The 20,285-nt window shown below is 35.4% G+C and overlaps 6 protein-coding genes across 6 annotated transcripts in view; 4 read left to right on the top strand and 2 right to left on the bottom strand.

Annotated features, from left to right (window-relative positions):
- The window catches only part of LOC111700073 (Niemann-Pick C1 protein), a 12,413-nt gene extending 8,199 nt beyond the window's left edge, over nucleotides 1-4,214 (top strand). Inside the window, exons 16-20 of the mRNA XM_023470891.1 lie at nucleotides 1,151-1,258; nucleotides 2,048-2,211; nucleotides 2,682-2,840; nucleotides 3,423-3,527; nucleotides 3,794-4,214. Of these exons, the coding sequence (XP_023326659.1) occupies nucleotides 1,151-1,258; nucleotides 2,048-2,211; nucleotides 2,682-2,840; nucleotides 3,423-3,527; nucleotides 3,794-3,890 (633 nt within the window). The 3' untranslated portion in view covers nucleotides 3,891-4,214. The remainder of the gene's footprint in view (nucleotides 1-1,150; nucleotides 1,259-2,047; nucleotides 2,212-2,681; nucleotides 2,841-3,422; nucleotides 3,528-3,793) is intronic.
- A 182-nt stretch (nucleotides 4,215-4,396) lies between these two features.
- On the top strand, nucleotides 4,397-5,505 carry LOC111700062 (patched domain-containing protein 3). The gene is made up of 3 exons (XM_023470883.1): nucleotides 4,397-4,416; nucleotides 4,632-4,845; nucleotides 5,358-5,505. The coding sequence occupies exons 2-3, from the start codon at nucleotides 4,654-4,656 to the stop codon at nucleotides 5,412-5,414; spliced, it is 249 nt and encodes an 82-aa protein (XP_023326651.1). The 5' UTR covers nucleotides 4,397-4,416; nucleotides 4,632-4,653; the 3' UTR covers nucleotides 5,415-5,505.
- A 1,922-nt stretch (nucleotides 5,506-7,427) lies between these two features.
- LOC111700212 (uncharacterized) lies at nucleotides 7,428-12,240 on the top strand. The gene is made up of 10 exons (XM_023471079.1): nucleotides 7,428-7,673; nucleotides 8,071-8,248; nucleotides 8,328-8,380; nucleotides 9,650-9,709; nucleotides 9,786-9,810; nucleotides 10,121-10,235; nucleotides 10,355-10,455; nucleotides 10,966-11,104; nucleotides 11,239-11,309; nucleotides 11,575-12,240. The coding sequence occupies exons 1-10, from the start codon at nucleotides 7,515-7,517 to the stop codon at nucleotides 12,231-12,233; spliced, it is 1,560 nt and encodes a 519-aa protein (XP_023326847.1). The 5' UTR covers nucleotides 7,428-7,514; the 3' UTR covers nucleotides 12,234-12,240.
- A 9-nt stretch (nucleotides 12,241-12,249) lies between these two features.
- LOC111700230 (myb-like protein H) lies at nucleotides 12,250-15,060 on the top strand. Its single transcript, XM_023471100.1, has 7 exons — nucleotides 12,250-12,375; nucleotides 12,521-12,548; nucleotides 12,772-12,839; nucleotides 12,922-13,019; nucleotides 13,150-13,339; nucleotides 14,075-14,121; nucleotides 14,643-15,060. The coding sequence occupies exons 1-7, from the start codon at nucleotides 12,250-12,252 to the stop codon at nucleotides 15,049-15,051; spliced, it is 966 nt and encodes a 321-aa protein (XP_023326868.1). The 3' UTR covers nucleotides 15,052-15,060.
- A 1,601-nt stretch (nucleotides 15,061-16,661) lies between these two features.
- LOC111699922 (zinc finger and BTB domain-containing protein 14-like) lies at nucleotides 16,662-17,000 on the bottom strand. The gene has a single exon (XM_023470703.1). It carries the CDS (start codon nucleotides 16,998-17,000, stop codon nucleotides 16,662-16,664), a length of 339 nt encoding a protein of 112 aa, XP_023326471.1.
- Nucleotides 17,001-17,295: 295 nt separating this feature from the next.
- LOC111699916 (uncharacterized) lies at nucleotides 17,296-20,273 on the bottom strand. The gene is made up of 5 exons (XM_023470690.1): nucleotides 19,683-20,273; nucleotides 18,901-19,121; nucleotides 18,415-18,657; nucleotides 17,960-18,061; nucleotides 17,296-17,391 (listed from the first exon to the last, which is right to left on the bottom strand). The coding sequence occupies exons 1-5, from the start codon at nucleotides 20,254-20,256 to the stop codon at nucleotides 17,296-17,298; spliced, it is 1,236 nt and encodes a 411-aa protein (XP_023326458.1). The 5' UTR covers nucleotides 20,257-20,273.
- Nucleotides 20,274-20,285: the final 12 nt, after the last annotated feature.

Genomic DNA, 20,285 nt, shown 5'->3' with positions numbered 1-20,285 from the left:
GAATCAGACAACACTTCTAAGGAACCTATGCGAATCAGACAACACTTATAAGGAACCTATGTGAATCAGACAACACTTCTAAGGAACCTATGCGAATCAGACAACACTTATAAGGAACCTATGTGAATCAGACAACACTTCTAAGGAACCTATGCGAATCAGACAACACTTATAAGGAACCTATGTGAATCAGACAACGCTTATGAGGATACCTATGTGAATCAGACAACGCGTATTAGGAACCTATGTGAATCAGACAAGGCTTATAAGGAACCTATGTGAATCAGACAAGGCTTATAAGGAACCTATGTGAATCAGACAATGCTTATAAGGATACCTATGTGAATCAGACAACGCTTATAAGGAACTTATGTGAATCAGACAACGTTTATGAGGAACCTATGTGAATCAGACAACGCTTATGAGGAACATGAATCAGATATGCCACTCTTACAGTGAAGGGTCACCCGAAATTACGTGTACAGTCCTTTTAAATGTCGTCTTCCTATTCCACAGTTTTAAAGATCTCACTGTACAAGATCTTACAATCCTGCATAGTCAATTCTAAAAGTTTAATTTTAAAAGTTTAAGTAAAAAATTTTACCTTTAAAACGTGTTCAGAGAAAACAAAAACTTTCAATAAATCCGACATTAGAGTTTTCTAACTAGACTTGAACAAGTTTTCTAAGTAGACTTGAACAAGTTTTCTAAGTAGACTTGAACAAGTTTTCTAAGTAGACTTGAACAAGTTTTCTAAATAGACTTGAACAAGTTTTCTAAATAGACTTAAACAAGTTTTCTACGTATATTTGAACAAGTTTTGCATTTAGAAAAGGTTGTAAAAGTTTATATAACTTCACTAAAAAACAAGCAGCATTTTCTTATTGATTTTATCAAGTTGGGTTTAAAAATTTAAAACATATAAAGGAGTTTTTGACACAAACTGAAATTTTCTAACCCCTAAATCCGTGCAACCTGATTGTGTAAACCTTTGATATTTTAAACTTAGGTTATTTGATCTATCAGATTTCAGAGTTTAAAATTTTAAAGATCTACGACAACAGATTTCAAAGAAATAGGGAATAAAAACCAGAGTTTGTGGCAAAAACTCAGTTCCTTTGTCTTATTATTCAAAATGTTAATATTTCAGGGAATAAACTACCCTGAGAACTGGGAGAGAATAGATACCCTGGTTTCAAAGTTCAAAAATCAGACTGATGTCATCAACTCTATAGATTCCTGGCAGGATGTTTTTAAGGTTGGAAATTATTCCATCTATAAAATCAAGAAATCGTCTGTAAGAGATGTGAGCACTGATAATATATATTTTACCTGGCATTTGCGTATTGGGGAGAACCCCAGGCCCCCTAGGCCCCCCTGACCTTAAGAGGCCTGATATATTAAACTTCCAAATATATCAGTTTTCTTAGCAATTGACAATTGGTCCATTTTGAGTTATTAGCCATTAGTAAAACTCAATTCTTTTCTTAATACCGGTTTTCAAGGGGGGGGGGGGAACAACTACCGCTAGGGGGAGAATTAAAAAAAAGTTCACACCCGTAGATTAAACCTCCAATGCGCCCCTGTTACCTGCCCCCCCCCATGCACAGTTCTTTAAGAAAGATTGACATGCTTCAAGTATATTACTGTATTATATTAATGCGTTTATCCTCTAATTTATAGGTAATATGTTACATCGTCTATACGCAACATCCCTCCTACTGAACTTCTGACCTACTAACTTTCCGACCTTCTGCAATATCGGACCTATGCATTACGCAAGATGTTTATTTTAGTATTTTTTGATGGTTAGGTTAGGTTAAGACAATTTATGGGCCGATTGCTGCGGCTCGGACAGGCTAGGGGGCCGTGCGCCGCGGCTAGGACAGGTGTAGGTTACTAGTGAAGTATAGCGGATTTGCGTTAGGGTGAAAAATACACCACCCTTATATGAGAGTAAGGAAGAGGACGCACGAAGTGTGACATAATAACAATCCCTGATCCATAAACGGAAAGAAGATCTAAACCAAATAAATATTAATTTTAGGATTATGTTGAAAGCCTTGAAGCTGAAGCAATGGACTGGAGAAACTTGACGGATGATTATTTTCAATCCAAACTCTCTCAGTTCCTGTTTTCTCCTGTCGGAGCCAAGTATAGGCTAAACTTCTTGTTTGACGGGGACCTAGAGTGCGGACAACCAGCTCCAAGGTTCGGTATACATACAAAAGGCCCATAAAACTCTGTAATAGTAAGACAATATTTAAGCAATCTCATGTGCACGTGATGAAGTTTAAAAAGCAAAAAGGTTTTATCAGTAACAGCTTAAAAATCAACTCACTATTGTTGTTGAAGACCTATTGAGAAGAACAAAACTGTTTTAATTTCGTAACTGGATAAATTAGTTTTTCTCAATCTTGTTCGTAAAATCAAAACTAGAGGAGGTATTAGGTCACAAAGTTGTACCAATGGTGTTGCATACAGTTGACCATCTCGTCCTGGCTAGTTTACAGTGAAATGGGCCTTTTACACTCTGCACAATTGCTTCGTTTAAAGTTCATTGGTCTGTTTTAATCCATAAACAGTCGTCTTCCTACTTCACAGTTTTATGTGTCTCTCTGAATGCCTGGTAATAGAAGCAAAATTATTGGTTTTTTTCTCTAAATATTTTATTTGTTTAGAGTGCTATTGTCTGCAATACAGTACAGTCATGTTCTACTCCAAGAATCATCTGAGTGGGTTCCTGCGATGGACTGGGCTCGAGATATAGCCGAGGAGTCCGATATAACGGGAGAATTTAACTTAGGACAAATATCGCCTGCGTTTGCCATAGCTCCAAGGTTAGCGTTAAGTTCGGAATATGATTTGTTAATTTCAAACTAATAATCTATACCAAATTTTCTGAGATATGTTCAATGTTCATTGTTCAAGGTTTTTGTTTACATGAAAAGTTCCATTTACGTTGTGTTTGAGAAAATATCAAAACTGCTTTTATTCGAGCCACAGGAATCATTTTTAAGCTTGGTTTAAAACTTCTAAATTATCTTAAGACGACTTTTCCGTTTAAGTTTTTAGTTCTAGTTTAAGTTTTAGTTCTAGTTTTTGTTTTAATTACAAGTTTACAAGTAATTAAAGAGAAGCTGTTAATTGATAGCTTCTCTTTGTTTACTTCCTATGTATTTATGTATTTATGCTATTTGAAATCTTGATAGAAATCAAAATTAAAATCGAAAGTTGTCTTCGTTATATTGGTGTATACGACGACTGTAGAAAGCTTCAGGCAAAGCTGGGTTCCCAGGTTGTAAACCTTTCAGTTCCGTTATTTCCCCGTCAGAAGTTTGTTTACACTCCTCCTCCTCCTCCTCCCAGACAATTGCGTCAAATCGATTTGAAAGTCTGTGTTACGAATGGTGTATTGCTAGGTATGCGAACTGGGAGACTGATAAAATAATTGGAGAAGAGCTTTATCAAAACCTTCTTTCATCTATACTGGCAATATTTATCACACTACTTATTCTTCTGGGCAGGTAAACATTTTATAAGCCTTATCTTTGCAACCTGATGGGTGTAACCATTTGATTACTTGCCTTAAACTCTAGATTTATATCTTTGAAACCTGATGGTGCAAAAATGTTGTATTTCAGACTTTATTTCATATAACAGAATTCTTAGAAAAATTAACAGCAGGTTGCAAAAATATAAGGATTAACCTTCTTTTTTAAATGTCTTTAGAATTATTGTCAGAATTCGTATTAGTGATCAAAATATATTTTAAGTTTTACTTTTATTTTAGTATAAAGGGAGCCTGCATCGTGATATTCTGTGTTGCTGGAACCTTGGTCAATGTGGCAGGATTCATGCATTTTTGGGGACTAACCATAGGTATATAGGTAGGAGGGGGCTTACCATAGGTTGGAGCGGACTTACCATAGGTATGATGGGACTACTAAGACAGGAGGGGACTTACCATAGGTAAGAGGGGACTTAAAAAAGTAGGAGGGTCCTTAACGTAGGAGGGGACTTACCATAGGTAGGAATGGACTTACCATAGGTAGGACGGGACTTACCATAGGTGGGAGGGGACTTACTATAGTTAGGAGGGTACTTACCATAAGTTGGAGGGGACTTAATATAGGTATGAGGTGACTTAACATAGGTAGGAGGGTACTTACCATAGGTAGGAGTGGACTTAATATAGGTAGGAGGGGACTAACTATAGGTAAGAGGGGACTTAACATAGGTAGGAGTGGACTTACTATAGATGGGATAGGTAGGTTTCCTTACCACACAAGGGGATAGGTAGGTTTCCTTGCCACACAAGGGGATAGGCTTGGTTTCCTTTCCACACAAGGGGATAGGTAGGTTTCCTTTCCACACAAGGGGATAGGTAGGTTTCCTTTCCACACAAGGGGATAGGTAGGTTTCTCTACAAGTCAGGGGGATAGGTAGGTAGGTTTTCTTACCACACAAGGGGATAGGTAAGTTTCCGTACCACACATGGGGATAGGTAAGTCTCCGTACTACACATGGGAATAGGTAGGTTTCCTTATAAGACAGGAGGATAGGTAGGTTTCCTCATAAGACAGCGGGGTGATAAAAATAAGAATAATAAAATTCATTTATATATTCAGGGATACACGTGTTCTACGAACTATGAGAAGAATGGGACCTGCTGTGTTTAATGGCGGTATCTCTACTCTACTTGCATTCATTCTTCTCGCAACATCTTCTAGTTACGTTTTCCTCTCCTTCTTCAAGATATTCTTCCTTATTTGTATATTTGGTTTATTTCATGGTCTCATCTCTCTACCAGTCATCCTCTCTCTAGTCGGACCTATCAATCAGGTTCGATGAAAAATGTTGATAAATATGTTTGTTAAACTTTGTTTTTTAATATGTAGTCTACAGTCGTCGTCGAATACATTAATACAATAAAGGCGACTTTAGACTTCAATTTTGGTTTCTACCAAGGTTTCAAACAGCTAACACATGAAACATAGAAACAAGGAGGATCTATCAATTAACAGCTTCTCTTTGTTTACTTGTAAACTCCTAAAAGTAAGATATCAAAACTCAATTCTAAACATCGTCTTCATTGTATTGATATAAATGCTGACTACTGTATAATATTTGAGTTTTTGGCACACAAAGAATGTGCAACTTTTATGATTCCTGCAATTTATTAGTTCTTAAACGAATGAACTAAAGAAAAGTTTTTATCAAATTTTTGTTTTCCGTGGGTTCATTGTTGCTTTTTTTTGTCAAGATATTGGTTAAAAACAATAATATTAGAAAGGAAGGGAAGGTGCGGGTAAGAAGAATTTGCAAGCGTTTCCTTTAAATCCAATTGTTATCAGGGACGGAGAAGGGAGAAGGTAGATACAGGATCAGAGTTCCAGGATACTCAACACTGAAGATACTTATCCGCAAATCTGGAAGAAACGGGTTCAAAATAATCTAGTCTTGTGATCCTTTTCAAAGAATTAAAGATACAATTCAAAGGGATTGTTCAAGGTTTATAGTTAGTCAACGGTGTGTTGTAAACTATAGATCATTAATTGTCAGATCTATAAAAAAAATTTTATTTTATTTTTAAACTAGGTATTTTTAATTTTTCAAAGTTTTTAGACTTTCAAAAGGCTCCATAGAAATCTGTGAAGGTTACAACATTTCAAAATTGTATTAAAAATTTGATCAAATGTTTTTAATAAATAGTTTTGAAATTTGTTGGAAACTTTTGAAAGTCCAAAAACTTTAAAAGTCTTGAAAAATGAACCATGCTAACACAGCCCATCAAAATTAAAATTGTGTTCTCGGCGGGGTTTCAGCAACCCTCCACCATACCCTCTTCCCAATATACAAAAGAGCTGAGTGTCAACTCTGTAAAGTCGTCTTTAATATATTGTTAAGTCCGTGAATACCAAAGTTTCGATAAACATAACATTGTCCGACTTACTGTAATTAGCTCTCAAAAGTGTCGCCTGTACTCTGTATTCTTGGTATTTTTGAAAATATTATAAATTGTATTCTTTAGATTACAGAAGAGACTGCAATCAAATGAGCTGAGCTGCAAGCTCAAATTTTCTAATCCTTACATCTTTACAACCCAATGTTGTAGACCTTAAATATTTCAAACTATAGAATTCTGTTATATCAAATAATCTAACACGCCATCAGTTTACAAAGATATTGGGATTAGAAAATTTGAGTTTGTGGCAAAAGCTTAATTCCTTTAATTGTTAATTTTTTCGCATAACATTATCACACATTTCTTGCCACTCATTCAAATATATTTTTTATAGAATGTTACTCATTTTTAGTGCTGTATATTTAAAAGACAGGAATAGTGTTATGCATTTTTTGGTATAGTTTTATATTTAGTTAGGTTGTCAAATTCATTAATAAATGTATGAAAAAATATATTCGTTAGTTCTCTAGTCGTTAATTGAAAATAAACAATAAAACAAAAGTTAGTTGCAAATATTAAGTTTAGTACGCAATATAGATATATCTCGTTATATTTTTTATTTCCTCCATTAATACTGTTTATTTTCCATGTATAACCGTATTTTTATGTTTTCTGTGGAACTTGAAGAACTGCTAGTCAGAGTACAGGTAGTATACAAGGATTCCGCTAGAAGAACCGCTAGATCATTTAATATATACACTCCAATATAAATTCTACCTTACTCGCATACGAGGAACTTACTAAGTCTAATTCTTTCAATACATTTTCGTATTATATTGGATATATTTCACTTCCACGCTTGGTGAAAATATTATTGCAATTGTAATTTGAGAAATCTAAGGAATTATCATTAATGTAGAAAGTATTGTAACTTTTGCTAAAATTTCGATTTAAAAAAAGTGTTCTTAACTGTCAGAACGGAATTGAGTCTTTGCCACGAACACAAATTTTCTAATCCTTCAATCTTTGTAATCCAATGTCATAGACTTGAAAATATAGGGATTAGAAAATTAGAGTTTGTGGCCAGAACACAATGCCTATAAAATTAACTAAAATCGCGGAGAACAGTTTTTTTTGCACTGACAATTTTTGATCGTTTCTTCTTTTCATTAAGTTTCTTATCCTGTTATCAGTCTATCATACCGTTTATTATGTTCAAGAGCAAAGCTTGATAAGCATATATTTGATAACATATATTTGTAAATATTGAATAAATTCACCCTTTTATTTAAGGGACTTTAAGCGGAATTTCAAGTGACCCTCCAAGCAAAGATAAAAATGTCGGATTCACAACGGTATCTTTGCCTGATTATTAAATTCTGGTAATTTCTTTAGTAATTAGAGATTACAATTGAAAAAAAAAGTTTTTTAAAATTATAAACAAAGATATCTAATTCATATATAATCAGACAAAGCTTTTAAAGATACCATTGTGTTGTGAATCGGGCATTGTCATCTTTGCTTGGGGAGGGTCACTTGAAATAACGCTTACAGTCCCTTTAATATTTGATCAGAATAATGATGTGAACTCAAGCTATTTACTAAAATGGATTCTGTGAATGAAAGTTTAGAAGATCTGATAAACTATGAAGAGGACAGAAACCGTAGTGCCCGGGTTCGGAGATCTGAATGCCCGGGAGGTTCCGGTAAATTCGGATTCAATTCATATAATCTCCTGGCATTCTTACTCATGTCTTTTAATCAAGTAAGGATTAGTGTTTATAGATTTAATGTTTTCGGTTTATTTGTTCTAAATATTTCAATATATATATGTTTTATGTGTCCTTGAAAACATAAAGATAAAAATGAGTCAGAAAATATTAAAAATAAAAATAACCTTTTTTCGCAAATATCCATGTTTAAAAATAGCTTTTTCAAAAATATCTTGTCTACAAATAGCTCGTCCGGAAAAATCTTGTCAAAAAATAGCGTGTTCGAAAATATTCTGTCAAAAAATAGCTCGTTCGGAAATATCTTGTCAAAAAATAGCTTGTCCAGAAATATTTTGTCTAAAAAAGCATGTCCAGAAATATCTTGTCTAATAAAGCTTGTCCGGATATATCTTGTCCAAAAAATAACTTGTCTGGAAATTTAATGTTTAGGTGAGTAACGTGATTGTAAACACAAACAACAACAGAAACAACAACAATAACAATGATTTTCAAGCAACCTACGGTTCCATCAACACCAACCAACAATCCTCCGAAGCAACCCAGACCGGAAGTACCATGACGATGATAACTGTTCCTCCTACAGGGACTCCTATAGTTGTTCCTATTGGTAAATGTTGTTTCAAGGCTTGATCTCTATAAATATTTGGTGGCTATTAACAAATGTATTTGAAATATTTTATCATTAGGACGGCTTCTCTCTAACGGTCGGATTTTACTAAATGCTGGAGTAAAGGAAAAGGTATTATTTGGATTGAAAACTCTGTAGACATAAATAAATGATATATCAAGATATTTATCAACTATAGATATGACGAAAACCGAATCTATCAGTTATTGGAGTGGTATAATTTTTGTTGAGTAGGGAGTGGTTTGATTTTGTTGAGTAGGGCGTGATTTGATTTTGTTGAGTATGGCGTGGTTTGATTTTGTTGAGTAGAGTGTGATTTGATTTTGTTGAGTAGGGCGTGGGTTGATTTTGTTGAGTAAAGCGTGATTTGATGTTTGCTGAGTAAGGCGTGGTTTGATTTTGTTGAATAGGGCGTAATTTGATTTTGTTGAGTAGGGCGTGATTTGATTTTGTTGAGTAGGGCGTGATTTGATTTTGTTGAGTAGGGCATGATTTGATGTTTGTTGAGTAGGGCGTGGTTTGATTTTGTTGAATAGGGCGTGATTTGATTTTGTTGAGTAGGGCGTGATTTGATTTTTGTTGAGTAGGGCGTGATTTGATTTTGTTGAGTAGGGCGTGATTTAATTTTTGTTGAGTAGGGCGTAGTTTGATGCTTGTTGAGTAGGGCGTGATTTGATGTTTGTTGATTAGGGCGTGATTTGATGTTTGTTGAGTTGGGCGTGGTTTGATTTTGTTGAGTAGGGCGTGATTTGATTTTGTTGAGTAGGGCGTGATTTAATTTTTGTTGAGTAGGGCGTAGTTTGATGTTTGTTGAGTAGGGCGTGATTTGATTTTGTTGAATAGGGCGTGATTTGATTTTGTTGAATAGGGCGTGATCTGATTTTGTTGAGTAGGGCGTGATTTGGTTTTGTTGAGTAGGGCGTGATTTAATTTTTGTTGAGTAGGGCGTAGTTTGATGTTTGTTGAGTAGGGCGTGGTTTGATTTTGCTGAATAGGGCGTGATTTGATTTTGTTGAGTAGGGCGTGATTTGATTTTGTTGAGTAGGGCGTGATTTGATTTTGTTGAGTAGGGCGTGATTTGATGTTTGTTGAAAAGGGCGTGGTTTGATTTTGTTGAGTAGGGCGTGATTTGATGTTTGTTGAGTAGGGCGTGGTTTGATTTTGTTGAATAGGGCGTGATTTGATTTTGTTGAGTAGGGCGTGATTTAATTTTTGTTGAGTAGGGCGTAGTTTGATGTTTGTTGAGTAGGGCGTGGTTTGATGTTTGTTGAGTAAGGCGTAGTTTGATGTTTGTTGAGTAAGGCGTAGTTTGATGTTTGTTGAGTAAGGCGTGGTTTGATGTCTGTCGATGAGGGCGTGATTTTTTGTTTTCTTGAGTAGGGCGTGGTTTGGGATTCTCCTGGCTGGACTTTGACAGACTCCGGAGTAATTTTTTACAAGGTAAAAGTCTATTTAAACAAAACAATTTTCAGATTAAAATTGTTGTCTAAAATATCTGATGTAGACTTTGTTTTAGGATAATTCCTCCGCACCACAAACAGGTACTATATAGTTTAAATACAGAAGAAAAATTAGATGGTTATTCGACAAATCAATTTTAAGTGAACCATCAGTTAAACCAAGGTGTTAAACAGGGCCATAGATAATTCACAAGAAGGGTTGGGGCGCGTAAGGGACTTTTCGCCACAACCAGAGACCTGCACTAGTGTTCTCATTTCCTCTTTTTTTGCGCTTATAGCTCGTATAAAAATATTTTAAAGAAAAAACTATAGATTTACACACAGCTCATCCCCCCCCCCACAGATCAATGCTGCTATTAATGGTTTTAATATATATATCTTTGATCTGTAGGAGTTCAATATTTCGGTACAGTGGACTCCAGCAACGTGTTCCAACCATTTAGCGGAGAAGAGTCTCCAGTAACCCTTGAACAGGTTCGGGCACTGGATATATCCAATAGAACCAGGTTACAAACTCAATATTATAGTTCACTTGATTTTATGGAATCAGCAACCTTTTTTAACTTGATAAAATGCATTTTTTATTTTGAAACTTGATGTCAGATTTAAAAGTTTGATTTATTAGGACGGGACGAGAACCTCAGATCCTGGAGGTTTCTGGTTCTCCAGTTCTAGTCAAAGAAACTGATCTAGAAATTCTTCATAGGAGACTTATTGAGAGAACAGGTAGGGGAAGAGAACTAAATGAGAGAACAGGTAGAGAAAGAGAACTTATTGTGAGAACAGGTAGGGGAGGAGAACTCAATGAGAGAACAGATAGGGGAGGAGAACTTAATGAGAGAACAGGTAGGGGAGGAGAACTTATTGTGAGAACAGGTAGGGGAGGAGAACTCATTAAGAGAACAGGTAGGGGAGAAGAACTCATTGAGAGAACATGTAGGGGGGATCGAACTCAATGAGAGGACAGGTTTAAATTGTCTTGATAACGGTCAAGGGTTTTAAGAAAGAACAGATAGAGAGGAGAAGTCATTGAGAGAACAGGCAGGGGAGGATAACTCAGTGAGAGAACAGGTAGTGAAGACAATTCATTGAGATAACAGATTAATATTTGACCCCTCCAACTTTTAGGATTTAATTTTTTCAAGGTTGATATTTTAGAAAATAGAAAAAAGGATCAACTTTATTATCACTTTTCATCCAAATGCATCTTAATCTGAAGAATTTTCCAATGTTTAGGAAAACGTTTAGTAGGTGTATTCCTCCCACCTGCTGGACCAGCAGTAACCATGTCTCTGGGTTGGCTTCTACCTGGAGGAGAGATCAGCTTACTACCTGGACTAGAGGTCGAGGGAGTATACTGGGAGAATGTTGATAGGGAAGCATATTTTCAACCATTGTTAAACTTCATATGTTCGTTATTTTCAAATAAGAATATAGCTTGCAATTCAAGTTAAATTGTAAAGTTTGTGTTGGTTAATTTTTTTAGTAAAGAAATGTGCGAAATTTTAGAAAAATTTTCACCAACGGAACAATTGAGTATAAAGGCACTAGGGTTGTCGAAACAGCAACTGTGATAATAGGTAATCTTTAACTTTAAGAGATATTTACATTTGCTTCTTTTTATCATTTTTCTTTGGTGGTTTATCCTTTAAAAGTTGATAATTAAATGACAAAATCTTCCAAGAACAGAAGACTAATTTCATGGATTAATCCTTTTAACCGTGTGTATTTCTTTTCAATTTTCAGAATAAATTAGTTTTTTTGTCATTTGAAAAAAACATTAAAATTCATATTTGTTTTTTTAGGGACAGTTTTTTTTTATCCCACTGAATATTTTCTTTATAGGGACAGTAGATACTGAAGGAAAGATCAACACCCTGCCTAGGGTTGAGAACACAATAATAGATTTCTCCCTTCTCCGATCCTTGAATATAAATAAACCCAGGAGAACCAGGAGATCACTAAACCTTCTCAATTACACAAACTTCAAAACCTTGATTAGCGCCATTTTTAATTTGGAATCAGAGTTATGTCAGCGGATTCTTCTCTGCGAAGTGGAAACCATGCTACGCCAAGAATTAAATACTCCGACTAGGACGGAGAGTGGAAAATCTAGTTTAAATACTCTGACTAGGACGGAAAGTGGAAAATCTAAAACAAATACTCCGACTAGGACGGAGAGTGCAAAATCTAGTTTAAATACTCCGACTAGGACGGAGAGTGGAAAATCTAGATTAAATACTCCGACTAGGACGGAGAGCGGAGAATCTAGAATAAATATTCCGACTAGGACGGAGAGCGGAGAATCTAGAATAAATACTCCGACTAGGTCGGAGAGCGGAGAATCTAGAATAAATACTCCGACTAGGTCGGAGAGCGGAGAATCTAGAATAAATGATCTGACTAGGTTGGAGAGCAAAAAATCGTTGATGGAGAGCTGTAAAGAAATAAAAAACCTAAGAACCCTGAAACACATTGACTGCAGATGGCATATTTTAAACTAAAAACAATTTCAGAAAAATGTCCGGTTTTCATCAATTCCAAAATGTATACGGAAGAAGTCCTCCTAGTTCGAACCCAGGTTTTAGCTCCGGGGACTTCATGCAGAACCAGGATTCCATTTCAAACCAACTCTTACTTTCTAAGGAAATTTTTTTATTGGTTAAAAAAATTCAATTTTCGTTATTCTAAATTTCTAAACTTACAATTAAATAGGCAGAAAAAGTAGAGATCGACGTTTAGTTTTTGAAAGGACTCATTAATAATCATCAATAAATAAATATTGGTTCAGGATGTGCATCAAAAACTTGCTTCCCTAGGTCAGTTAGTTTTTTAGCAGTATTTTAAGATTGTCAACTTAAATTTTTTTCCAATTTCACAAACTTAAAAAATACATGAAATGGATTACAATGGCAACTAAAACAATTAGGATTACAGAAATTTCTTTTCAATAAAATGTTTTAAAATCGCGGAGTCTTCCTGCTCTTCTAAACTCATAAAACCACTGCACAAGTACATGTAGTATGATTTGTTTAACCTTAGCTTCTACCTACCCTGTACATGATGATCAACAAACTAAGAAGATATTTATTCGAAGTACAACTACTAAGGTATACTTTTGTAAAATAATGTGCATGAATTATTAAAAAAATACCAAAAAAAATTCTTTTGATTAAAAATAATTTTTTTCAGCCGCCCATCGTTTGGTTTCCGGGAGATTCAGATTGCGGGGATAGCGGGGGTCAAGATGGAACTTTAGATACATTTCAGCTGATAGCATTCATGCTTAGGTAACCTTGAAAATTGGCTTTAAAATTAAAATTTGAGGGGGTTGACTTTCCTAAGGTAAACTTGGTTTCCAGTCAAAGCCTGGTTCCCAAGCTAGTGTACATAGATAGTATGATAACGATGATGTTTCAGTGCTTTCAATATTGCCTCGCTTATGGTGTCCAATGTAAACAACAACAATAACAACAACAACATCAACGACAATGAGCAGAATGCTAATGATAATAATATAAACGAAAGTAATACAAATGCGAATGTGATGTCGATGGTGATGGTTGGACTAGGCGGCAGAAAATTAAATGTTACAAAACGGAGTATTCAGGTCAGTAAAATGCCGGGAAATATTTAGAGTAGTAAACATAAAAATGTGGAATATTCAAGTTTGTATGAAAGGTTGGTTACGGAAAATGTAATTTCCTAAGATAGATAGATAAAAACCTCAATGACGTTACTGATAATCGAGGCGAGAGTGACGTCATAAGAGGTTTTTATCTATCTAACTTAGGAGACGCAATTTCTGTACATTGGAGCGCATCGAGGGTGACCAACCTTATTATACAACCTTGGGAATATTACAAAGTCTTTTAGAACTAAGATTTGGTAAGATAAGTACATTGGTACTAGTCAATTAAGCTTATGCAGGAATTCATTTTATTTGATTTGATATATTTTCAAAAATAGATTACTTTCATTTCGTCTTCCAATTCCACTTAATTCTTGCGACCACTGTACCAGAAAGCCAACCTTGAAACTAATGTTAGGACTTGTAACTAAGAAAATGTAGTCTATTAAATGCATTTTTATTTTTTATTTTTGCACTGCATGAAACTACCTTCAGTGAAAAAAATAATAATCATTCTTATTTTTACATACTGAGCTAAGTCTCAAAATCTGGGCACTAAAATCCTACAGTGAGAACCAGAAAACTCTGGAATAGGAAGACAACTAAGACTAAAGTAATGATTTTAAACAGCAAATACAATTTAAGTATCTTCTTTCCATTTTACAATTTTCTGTTTCCCACTCTACTGTTCATGGATATTTTTTGGTTATTTAGAACGAAGGACGAGTAAAAAGGATTCTTCAGAGCTTGGAGAGAATCAGGTACAAGTCTTGCATAATACCTTTAAGACTTTAGGGAGTTCTTCTGGTAAAATTAAAAAAGATTGAATTAGAACTGAACGAATGGGATGTAAAGCAAGCTATTTTTATAAAAACTGAAACAGCTATTTAAAAGGTTTAAATAAAAGAACTTAAACGCGTACTTGACATGAATGAAGATCTTGTTTGTAATTCAAGCATCACTATAGAGTTGGTAGATCAAATCATTATTAAACACAATTTTAAGAAATTCCTTCTGTTGAAAATTATCTGTATGCATGTATCAAAAGGAAGCTAATATTGAATTTTTGCTGCGGCTAAGACGAAGAACTGTGCGCTTACTTTCAGGGGAGTATAAAGGAATATGTCTGGGGGGGAGGAGTTGGTTTCTGATATTTCAAGGGGGATCCCAGCCCCTGAGTTCCCCAGAAAATCATTGAATTTACTTTTCCAGGGGGACCATCAAGTATATATGTACACCCCTGCCGAAGTTCTTAAATGAATTTAACAAAAACTGTTTTCAGGTCTCACCAAACCGGAACGGAGGAGGACCAGGAGAATCTTATCCCCGTCCTACAAGCTGGGATTGGTCTGGTCTTTAGGAGTCATCTCTCTCCGTCCCTAACATGCCTGGAGAAACTGTTCTGTGAGGAGGGTGAGAATATGTCCCGACAGGGCGGGTTATCCTATGTTCTAGCCGAAGTGTTCCATGTTGTTATTGCAAAGAATATTCCTGGCCTAACCGAGGAGCAAAGGTTGAGGTTGATGAGAGCTGGAGGAGAGGGAAGGATGGGTGAACCCTGCTCCAGGTTCAAGGATTGTGAAAATATAAACTGGAGTTTTATCAATAATGCAGCTGAGTTCTCCACTAGTACTGTTGGAAACTATAAACATATATATAACTTGATTAACTGGGTTTATAATAAAATATGAATTATTTTATATTTATTTTTATATTCTCTATTATGTAGAATCAAATAATCTTAAATTAAACTCTAAATAAAGCAACTGTGAACTTAGGTTTTCGTTGTCAAATAGTTAAACCGTTACACGGGCAGCCGTAGTACATTTGAATCTCCGAGCCGGGTCAACCTTTCCGGTCCCAGTTTGTACTGTATCGCCCGGATATAGGGTAAAGCATACACTCAATAGGACTAGCCGGTGCAAAAAGGTTGAAGCGGTCAGACTTCAGGTTGAATTTACTTTACTTAAGGGTCAGAGGTGCGTGCTTTAGGCCATATCTAGTGTGGAGGACACAAATTTTAAGATCGTTTCCAGATATTCGTTATCGTCTCAATCACCATTCACCATGGACTAACCGAAGCTAAATGCACTCGGTTTCTTCACTTTAAAGTCAATCGTATTTTAGTCTATAACTCATCAATCTTAAAATGTATGTTTAGATAGTCAAGTTATAATCCAAAGTCACGGGGAAAAGGACCCAACCGTTAAATCTGCGTGCAATGCTTTGCGGCCATAATTTTATGCAAGAATATTCTAAACATTATAACAAAATAAGTCTAAAACTTAACTCAATACCCACAATCTTTAAAATAGAGGAGACTTCACAGGTCACACCGCTGTTCTTCACTGTTAACACACAAAGAATGAAACTTCAAAGACGACTACATAGAAGTCATTCATCCTTTTTCCCCTTAAATTCCTGGTATTCTGCAGCTGTACACTTTTCTAAACTTCTATATTTGCCAGACCATCTAATATTTATACTTTTTAAGTAACATTGTTTTAAATCAACCTTTATGTCGCCATATTCAAATAATCACAGGTCGTCATTATAAGTCTCATCTTTAGCAGGTAACCCTGTAAGTTAATTCTAAGGAAATACGGTAAATCCACTAGGATGTGTTTATGAGATGCTTCTAAGAATGGGGTCTCTGTGGCCGAAGATATAGTTTCAGTCGTCAGGGAAAGTGGAAGTGACTCATTGCGTAATCTGCAGATTTAAAATGCTAAGGGTTTGACCTCAAGTCGGTAAACCCATTATACTACGTGGAACGTAAGGTCACAACCTAGTTCTAATGAATTTAAATCTCTATATTGCGGCCAATAAAACTGTGGAATAAAAGAAAATATTTGAGCAATCTAATTATGTAATAATTGTTTTTAAAGCGCAAATAGTATTACCGACAGGTTGATAATCAACCCATTTAGTGGATCTGTACGTACACTGCCTGTGCAGAAGGCGCGCGATTTTTTTCTTTTTGAATTTTTTGTCTAGATTTAGGGGCGTTGTCAGAAATTTATTCTGAGACGGGTGATCATTGAACCTTTTGTATCATTCGTCATGTCGTCTTCCTACTTTACAGTTTAATGGTTTCAAAAGTAAACATTGATTTTAGTATTTAACACTGCACTTTGAATATGATTTATTCGACATAATTTTCTTGTTTACACGAACGACATACTGATTAACTGTTTGTCTCTTTGGCTTATTAACAGCAAAGTTCTCGATGTTCAAATAGATGAATATCAGATTTATGAAATCCATTAGTTCGAGACAGCATTTGGGAAACCTAGAATATTTATTGCACCGGAGCATCATCTTTAGAATGATATCTCTTCACGTGTCCTTTCCTCTGGTTGTCAGACATAAAATCCTTTTCACAAATATGACAGGCAAACATTTTGTCCCGATGTGTAGTAAAAAAGTCCTTTGCGTCTTTATGTGCATTTTTAAAATGGTTTCTCCGGTTTGAATCATTTTGAAAACCTTTCCCGCATTTATCGCAAATGAAAGGTTTGGCTCCTGTATGCGTGTTCATGTGTTCTTCCAGTTTAGATTTAGAAATAAATGTTTTTGAGCAGATATCACACTGGAAGGCACAACCAGCTAGTTCCTTGTGTTGTCTTCTCTTGTGCATCTTCAGATTATACAAACGGTAAAACTTTAGTTCACACTTGTCACATTGGTAAACTGGAGGGAAATGTTTGGCCAGATGAAGCTGATAAACGGTTGGGCTTGTCAACTCAAAGGTTTGACTGCAAACGCTGCATCTAGTTAGAGGATGAATTATAATCTTAGGTTTTAGGATATAATTTCATATTTTTATATTTTTATTCAACTACAAAGTATGCGTTGTTGCAAATAAGATTACATTCTTATTATTTTAAATTGCTTGGCCGAAAATTAGTCAACGTCACGTGAAATTAATTTGATTAATATTTGATTTTCATGTTATGAGTTTTCCTGAGATGATGGGTTAGCTCGTGATTCTTATCAAATTTTACATCGCACTCAGAGCAAGTATAATTCTAAATATTAAATAAAATAGATATAATAAAGCTATTCGCTCATTTTATGCTCGCTATAGCAGCAGGCTAACAAAAATTGGAGCTTTTAAATTCCACAGGCAACGCTTGGCACTTCATCTAAAATCATGGTTTAAGACCAAGTGCGGGTAAACGGCGGGAGAAAGCCGGGCACATCATCTAGTTAAAAATAAATTGCTGAATAAACCAGAGGTGGGAACTTTAATATCAAATTAAATCATCTCCAAGCAGGACCGTAACTGAGAGGGGGCAACTGGATACGGACAAACACTCCCCAAAAACATAAAAAAACTCGTATTTTCTGCATGCATTTTGTATTAAACTTAAACATTTATTAAAATGATTCAACCTTTCTAAGTTGTCTATATATTCCCGAAAATCCCAATTTAGATCCAATATGATGTGGGACACCATTTGATTAGACCCTGTTTTCCGTGTTAAACTTAGCTTTAAATTGTGCTTTCTTATTGGTCAAATCCCAAGATTTGACCAATAATCGTTAAACTCAATCCGTTTCAAGTTTTAAAAAGTAAAAGTTGTTTAAATTTACCCCGGTTTTCTCACAAGCAGGCTTATTAAGATTCGGGTACTCTTCAGTAAAACTGTTTTGGAACAGCAGGCGATCTAGTCTTATCAGTTCTTTCAACAAAATCTAAATGATAATTCACATTTACTAGAGATCATGAAAGCTGAATTGTTCCGAAAAAAAATAGAACGCACCTCTCACTCCGATTTTTTCCATTTTCCCCCTCAGAAATCCCGATTTAAAAACACTATTTTGCAGTCTGAACAGTGGGCATATACTTTTGAGGGGGGGGGGGGATTTTAAAAGGAATCCTAAACCCCTTCAGGCAATTTTACCCTCCCCTCATGTTTTTTAAACCTTTTCCTTTTCCCTTATCTTCCTCATCACTGTACGTGATTAACTAATAATTTAATTACTGGCTCTTGTTCATTAAAAACTGCATATCGACGTGAAAATGATAATAAATTAATTCCTATAACCTTGAGATTATCAGTTTCGCTCGGAGTCCCCTCAATGTCTGGTTGAACCAGATCTCCTGGTTGATCTCTGGGTTCAGTGTGTTCAGTAGGATCAGGGTTAGGCTCCAGAGAGGAGGATTGGGGATCACTGGCTTCAGGTGGAGTAGAACGTTCAGATCGTTTAGATCGAAAATTTGGATTTGCAAAAAATTTGCAAACTTCCATCAATGATCTTGCTCTTACTTTTCGCGATCTAACGGCCATCTGAAAATCAAAATGTTAAGCTGTGTTTTTAACGGATAAAAATAGTTCATAATTATTCTTCAAATTCTCTTAAAGGTTAAGCGCTTTAAAAACAAAAAGAGAATTGATTAATTCAGCTTTACATATAGAATCAGATTTTCATTTGTTACGGTTATTTTTCCTTCCCGGCTATACGTATAAGGTTAATTCTGCTCTTAAAATAAATGTAAGATAAGAAACTTTACAAAAAAATGCTCAAAATACCTTGGACATACTTAAGGAACCAGAGTATTCAATGTATCTTTTCATTTCCTTTTTTATATTCCCTGACTCTGGAATAACGGAGAACTGTGCTACTCTTAAAACATTGAGATCCGGGGTTCCACAGGTACCCAGAACCAGGATAAGATCCTGGTTCATAGTTTGCCTTAGACTACTTAACTTGACATCCAGGGACTGAGGGTTTTTAGACACCGAGCATTCATCTAGTTAAAGAAAGGTATTACTTTGTATGTATATCAGGACGTTTACAGGATTTATTTTCCGGGGGGTTGGGGGACTTATACTTGTATAAAGGGATCATCAGGCGAAATATAATAGAGGATTTGTCGCAACTTATTCACATTTAGCACATCGTAAGTGTTATTTCAATTCATAATTGTTGTTACAATTTAATCACACTTAGCACACCTGGAGCAATGTAAACTTGGCTAATTTTATTTATTTGAATAACTATAATACTAATTTATTATTTATTTTAACCCGTGACTGGTGTATTGTTTTTCAGTTCACGGGTCCTAGCTCTGTATCGCTGTACCAGAAATAAAGAATATAAGAGACTCATGTGTATTAAAGAGGTGCGCAATGGAGAATTGATGTTGCCCCATCATGTTAATATGAAAAACATAATCACAAAAAATCTACTATTTACTAAACATAAATTTTGGCTAGCAGTTTCGACCGTTAGGGGCTCAGGAACGGAAGCTGTGCTCTCATTCAAAAATGGAGGTATTGTTGATAAATTATAAATTAATTAAAAACAATACCTTTTATCGCCGTAGAAAATACTTTACCCACAGACGAGGAATCAGTAATTTCAAAAATGGTTTTCTTTAGAGCCCTAATTTTAGCGTTGTACTCTTCCCTCTGATTTTCTAGTTTTATTCGTAGCCCACTTACTGTTCCTATTAAATCTTTATTGGCTTGTTTTACTGCAATCAGTTCTGTGTCACAGAGAAGACAGTTGCTCTTGTGGGAACACTTTTCCATGATCACACCTGATTGAGGAGGTTTGAGCACATTTTTTTTATGAGGTTTGACCACATTTTTTTTACGAGGTTTGACCGCATTTTTTTTATGAGGTTTTATCACACTTGTTTGAGAAGATCTGGCCACAAATGTTTTAGGAGGTCTGACCATAACAGTTTGAAGAGGTTGGACCATAACTGTTTGAAAAGGTCTGACCACAGCTGGAGTTGATTCTATCCAAGGAATTGAAAGGCAAAGAGGATCAGTCTCCATCTCCTCCACCCTTGCTTTGTTACTGCTTAAACTGCTGAATTTATTTTCAACTATTTCCTCATCAAATTCATCAATCAGGTCGTCTTTATTCTCAAACATGGTTATATCGAAATCCTAGCTTTTTCTTG

The sequence above is a fragment of the Eurytemora carolleeae genome, unplaced genomic scaffold (genome assembly GCF_000591075.1).
Source record: "Eurytemora carolleeae unplaced genomic scaffold, Eaff_2.0 scaffold47, whole genome shotgun sequence".
In the NCBI taxonomy this organism is placed as follows: domain Eukaryota; kingdom Metazoa; phylum Arthropoda; class Copepoda; order Calanoida; family Temoridae; genus Eurytemora; species Eurytemora carolleeae.
The sequence above is the reverse complement of the archived record's forward strand: the minus strand, read 5'-3'. Positions and strand labels throughout refer to the sequence as shown.

Coding starts and splice junctions, on each gene's coding strand:
- LOC111700062 (XM_023470883.1), top strand. CDS start 4,654: ATGAGAAGAATGGGACCTGCTGTGTTTAATGGCGGTATCTCTACTCTA. Junction 4,846..5,357: donor TAGTCGGACCTATCAATCAG/GTTCGATGAAAA, acceptor AATTGTTATCAG/GGACGGAGAAGGGAGAAGGT.
- LOC111700212 (XM_023471079.1), top strand. CDS start 7,515: ATGGATTCTGTGAATGAAAGTTTAGAAGATCTGATAAACTATGAAGAG. Junction 10,236..10,354: donor GATATATCCAATAGAACCAG/GTTACAAACTCA, acceptor TTGATTTATTAG/GACGGGACGAGAACCTCAGA. Junction 11,105..11,238: donor TACTGGGAGAATGTTGATAG/GGAAGCATATTT, acceptor GCGAAATTTTAG/AAAAATTTTCACCAACGGAA.
- LOC111700230 (XM_023471100.1), top strand. CDS start 12,250: ATGTCCGGTTTTCATCAATTCCAAAATGTATACGGAAGAAGTCCTCCT. Junction 12,840..12,921: donor TTCGAAGTACAACTACTAAG/GTATACTTTTGT, acceptor AATTTTTTTCAG/CCGCCCATCGTTTGGTTTCC. Junction 13,020..13,149: donor CTGATAGCATTCATGCTTAG/GTAACCTTGAAA, acceptor ATGATGTTTCAG/TGCTTTCAATATTGCCTCGC.
- LOC111699922 (XM_023470703.1), bottom strand. CDS start 17,000: ATGCACAAGAGAAGACAACACAAGGAACTAGCTGGTTGTGCCTTCCAG.
- LOC111699916 (XM_023470690.1), bottom strand. CDS start 20,256: ATGTTTGAGAATAAAGACGACCTGATTGATGAATTTGATGAGGAAATA. Junction 18,658..18,900: donor GTTCCTTAAGTATGTCCAAG/GTATTTTGAGCA, acceptor TTTGATTTTCAG/ATGGCCGTTAGATCGCGAAA. Junction 18,062..18,414: donor GCGAAACTGATAATCTCAAG/GTTATAGGAATT, acceptor ATTATCATTTAG/ATTTTGTTGAAAGAACTGAT.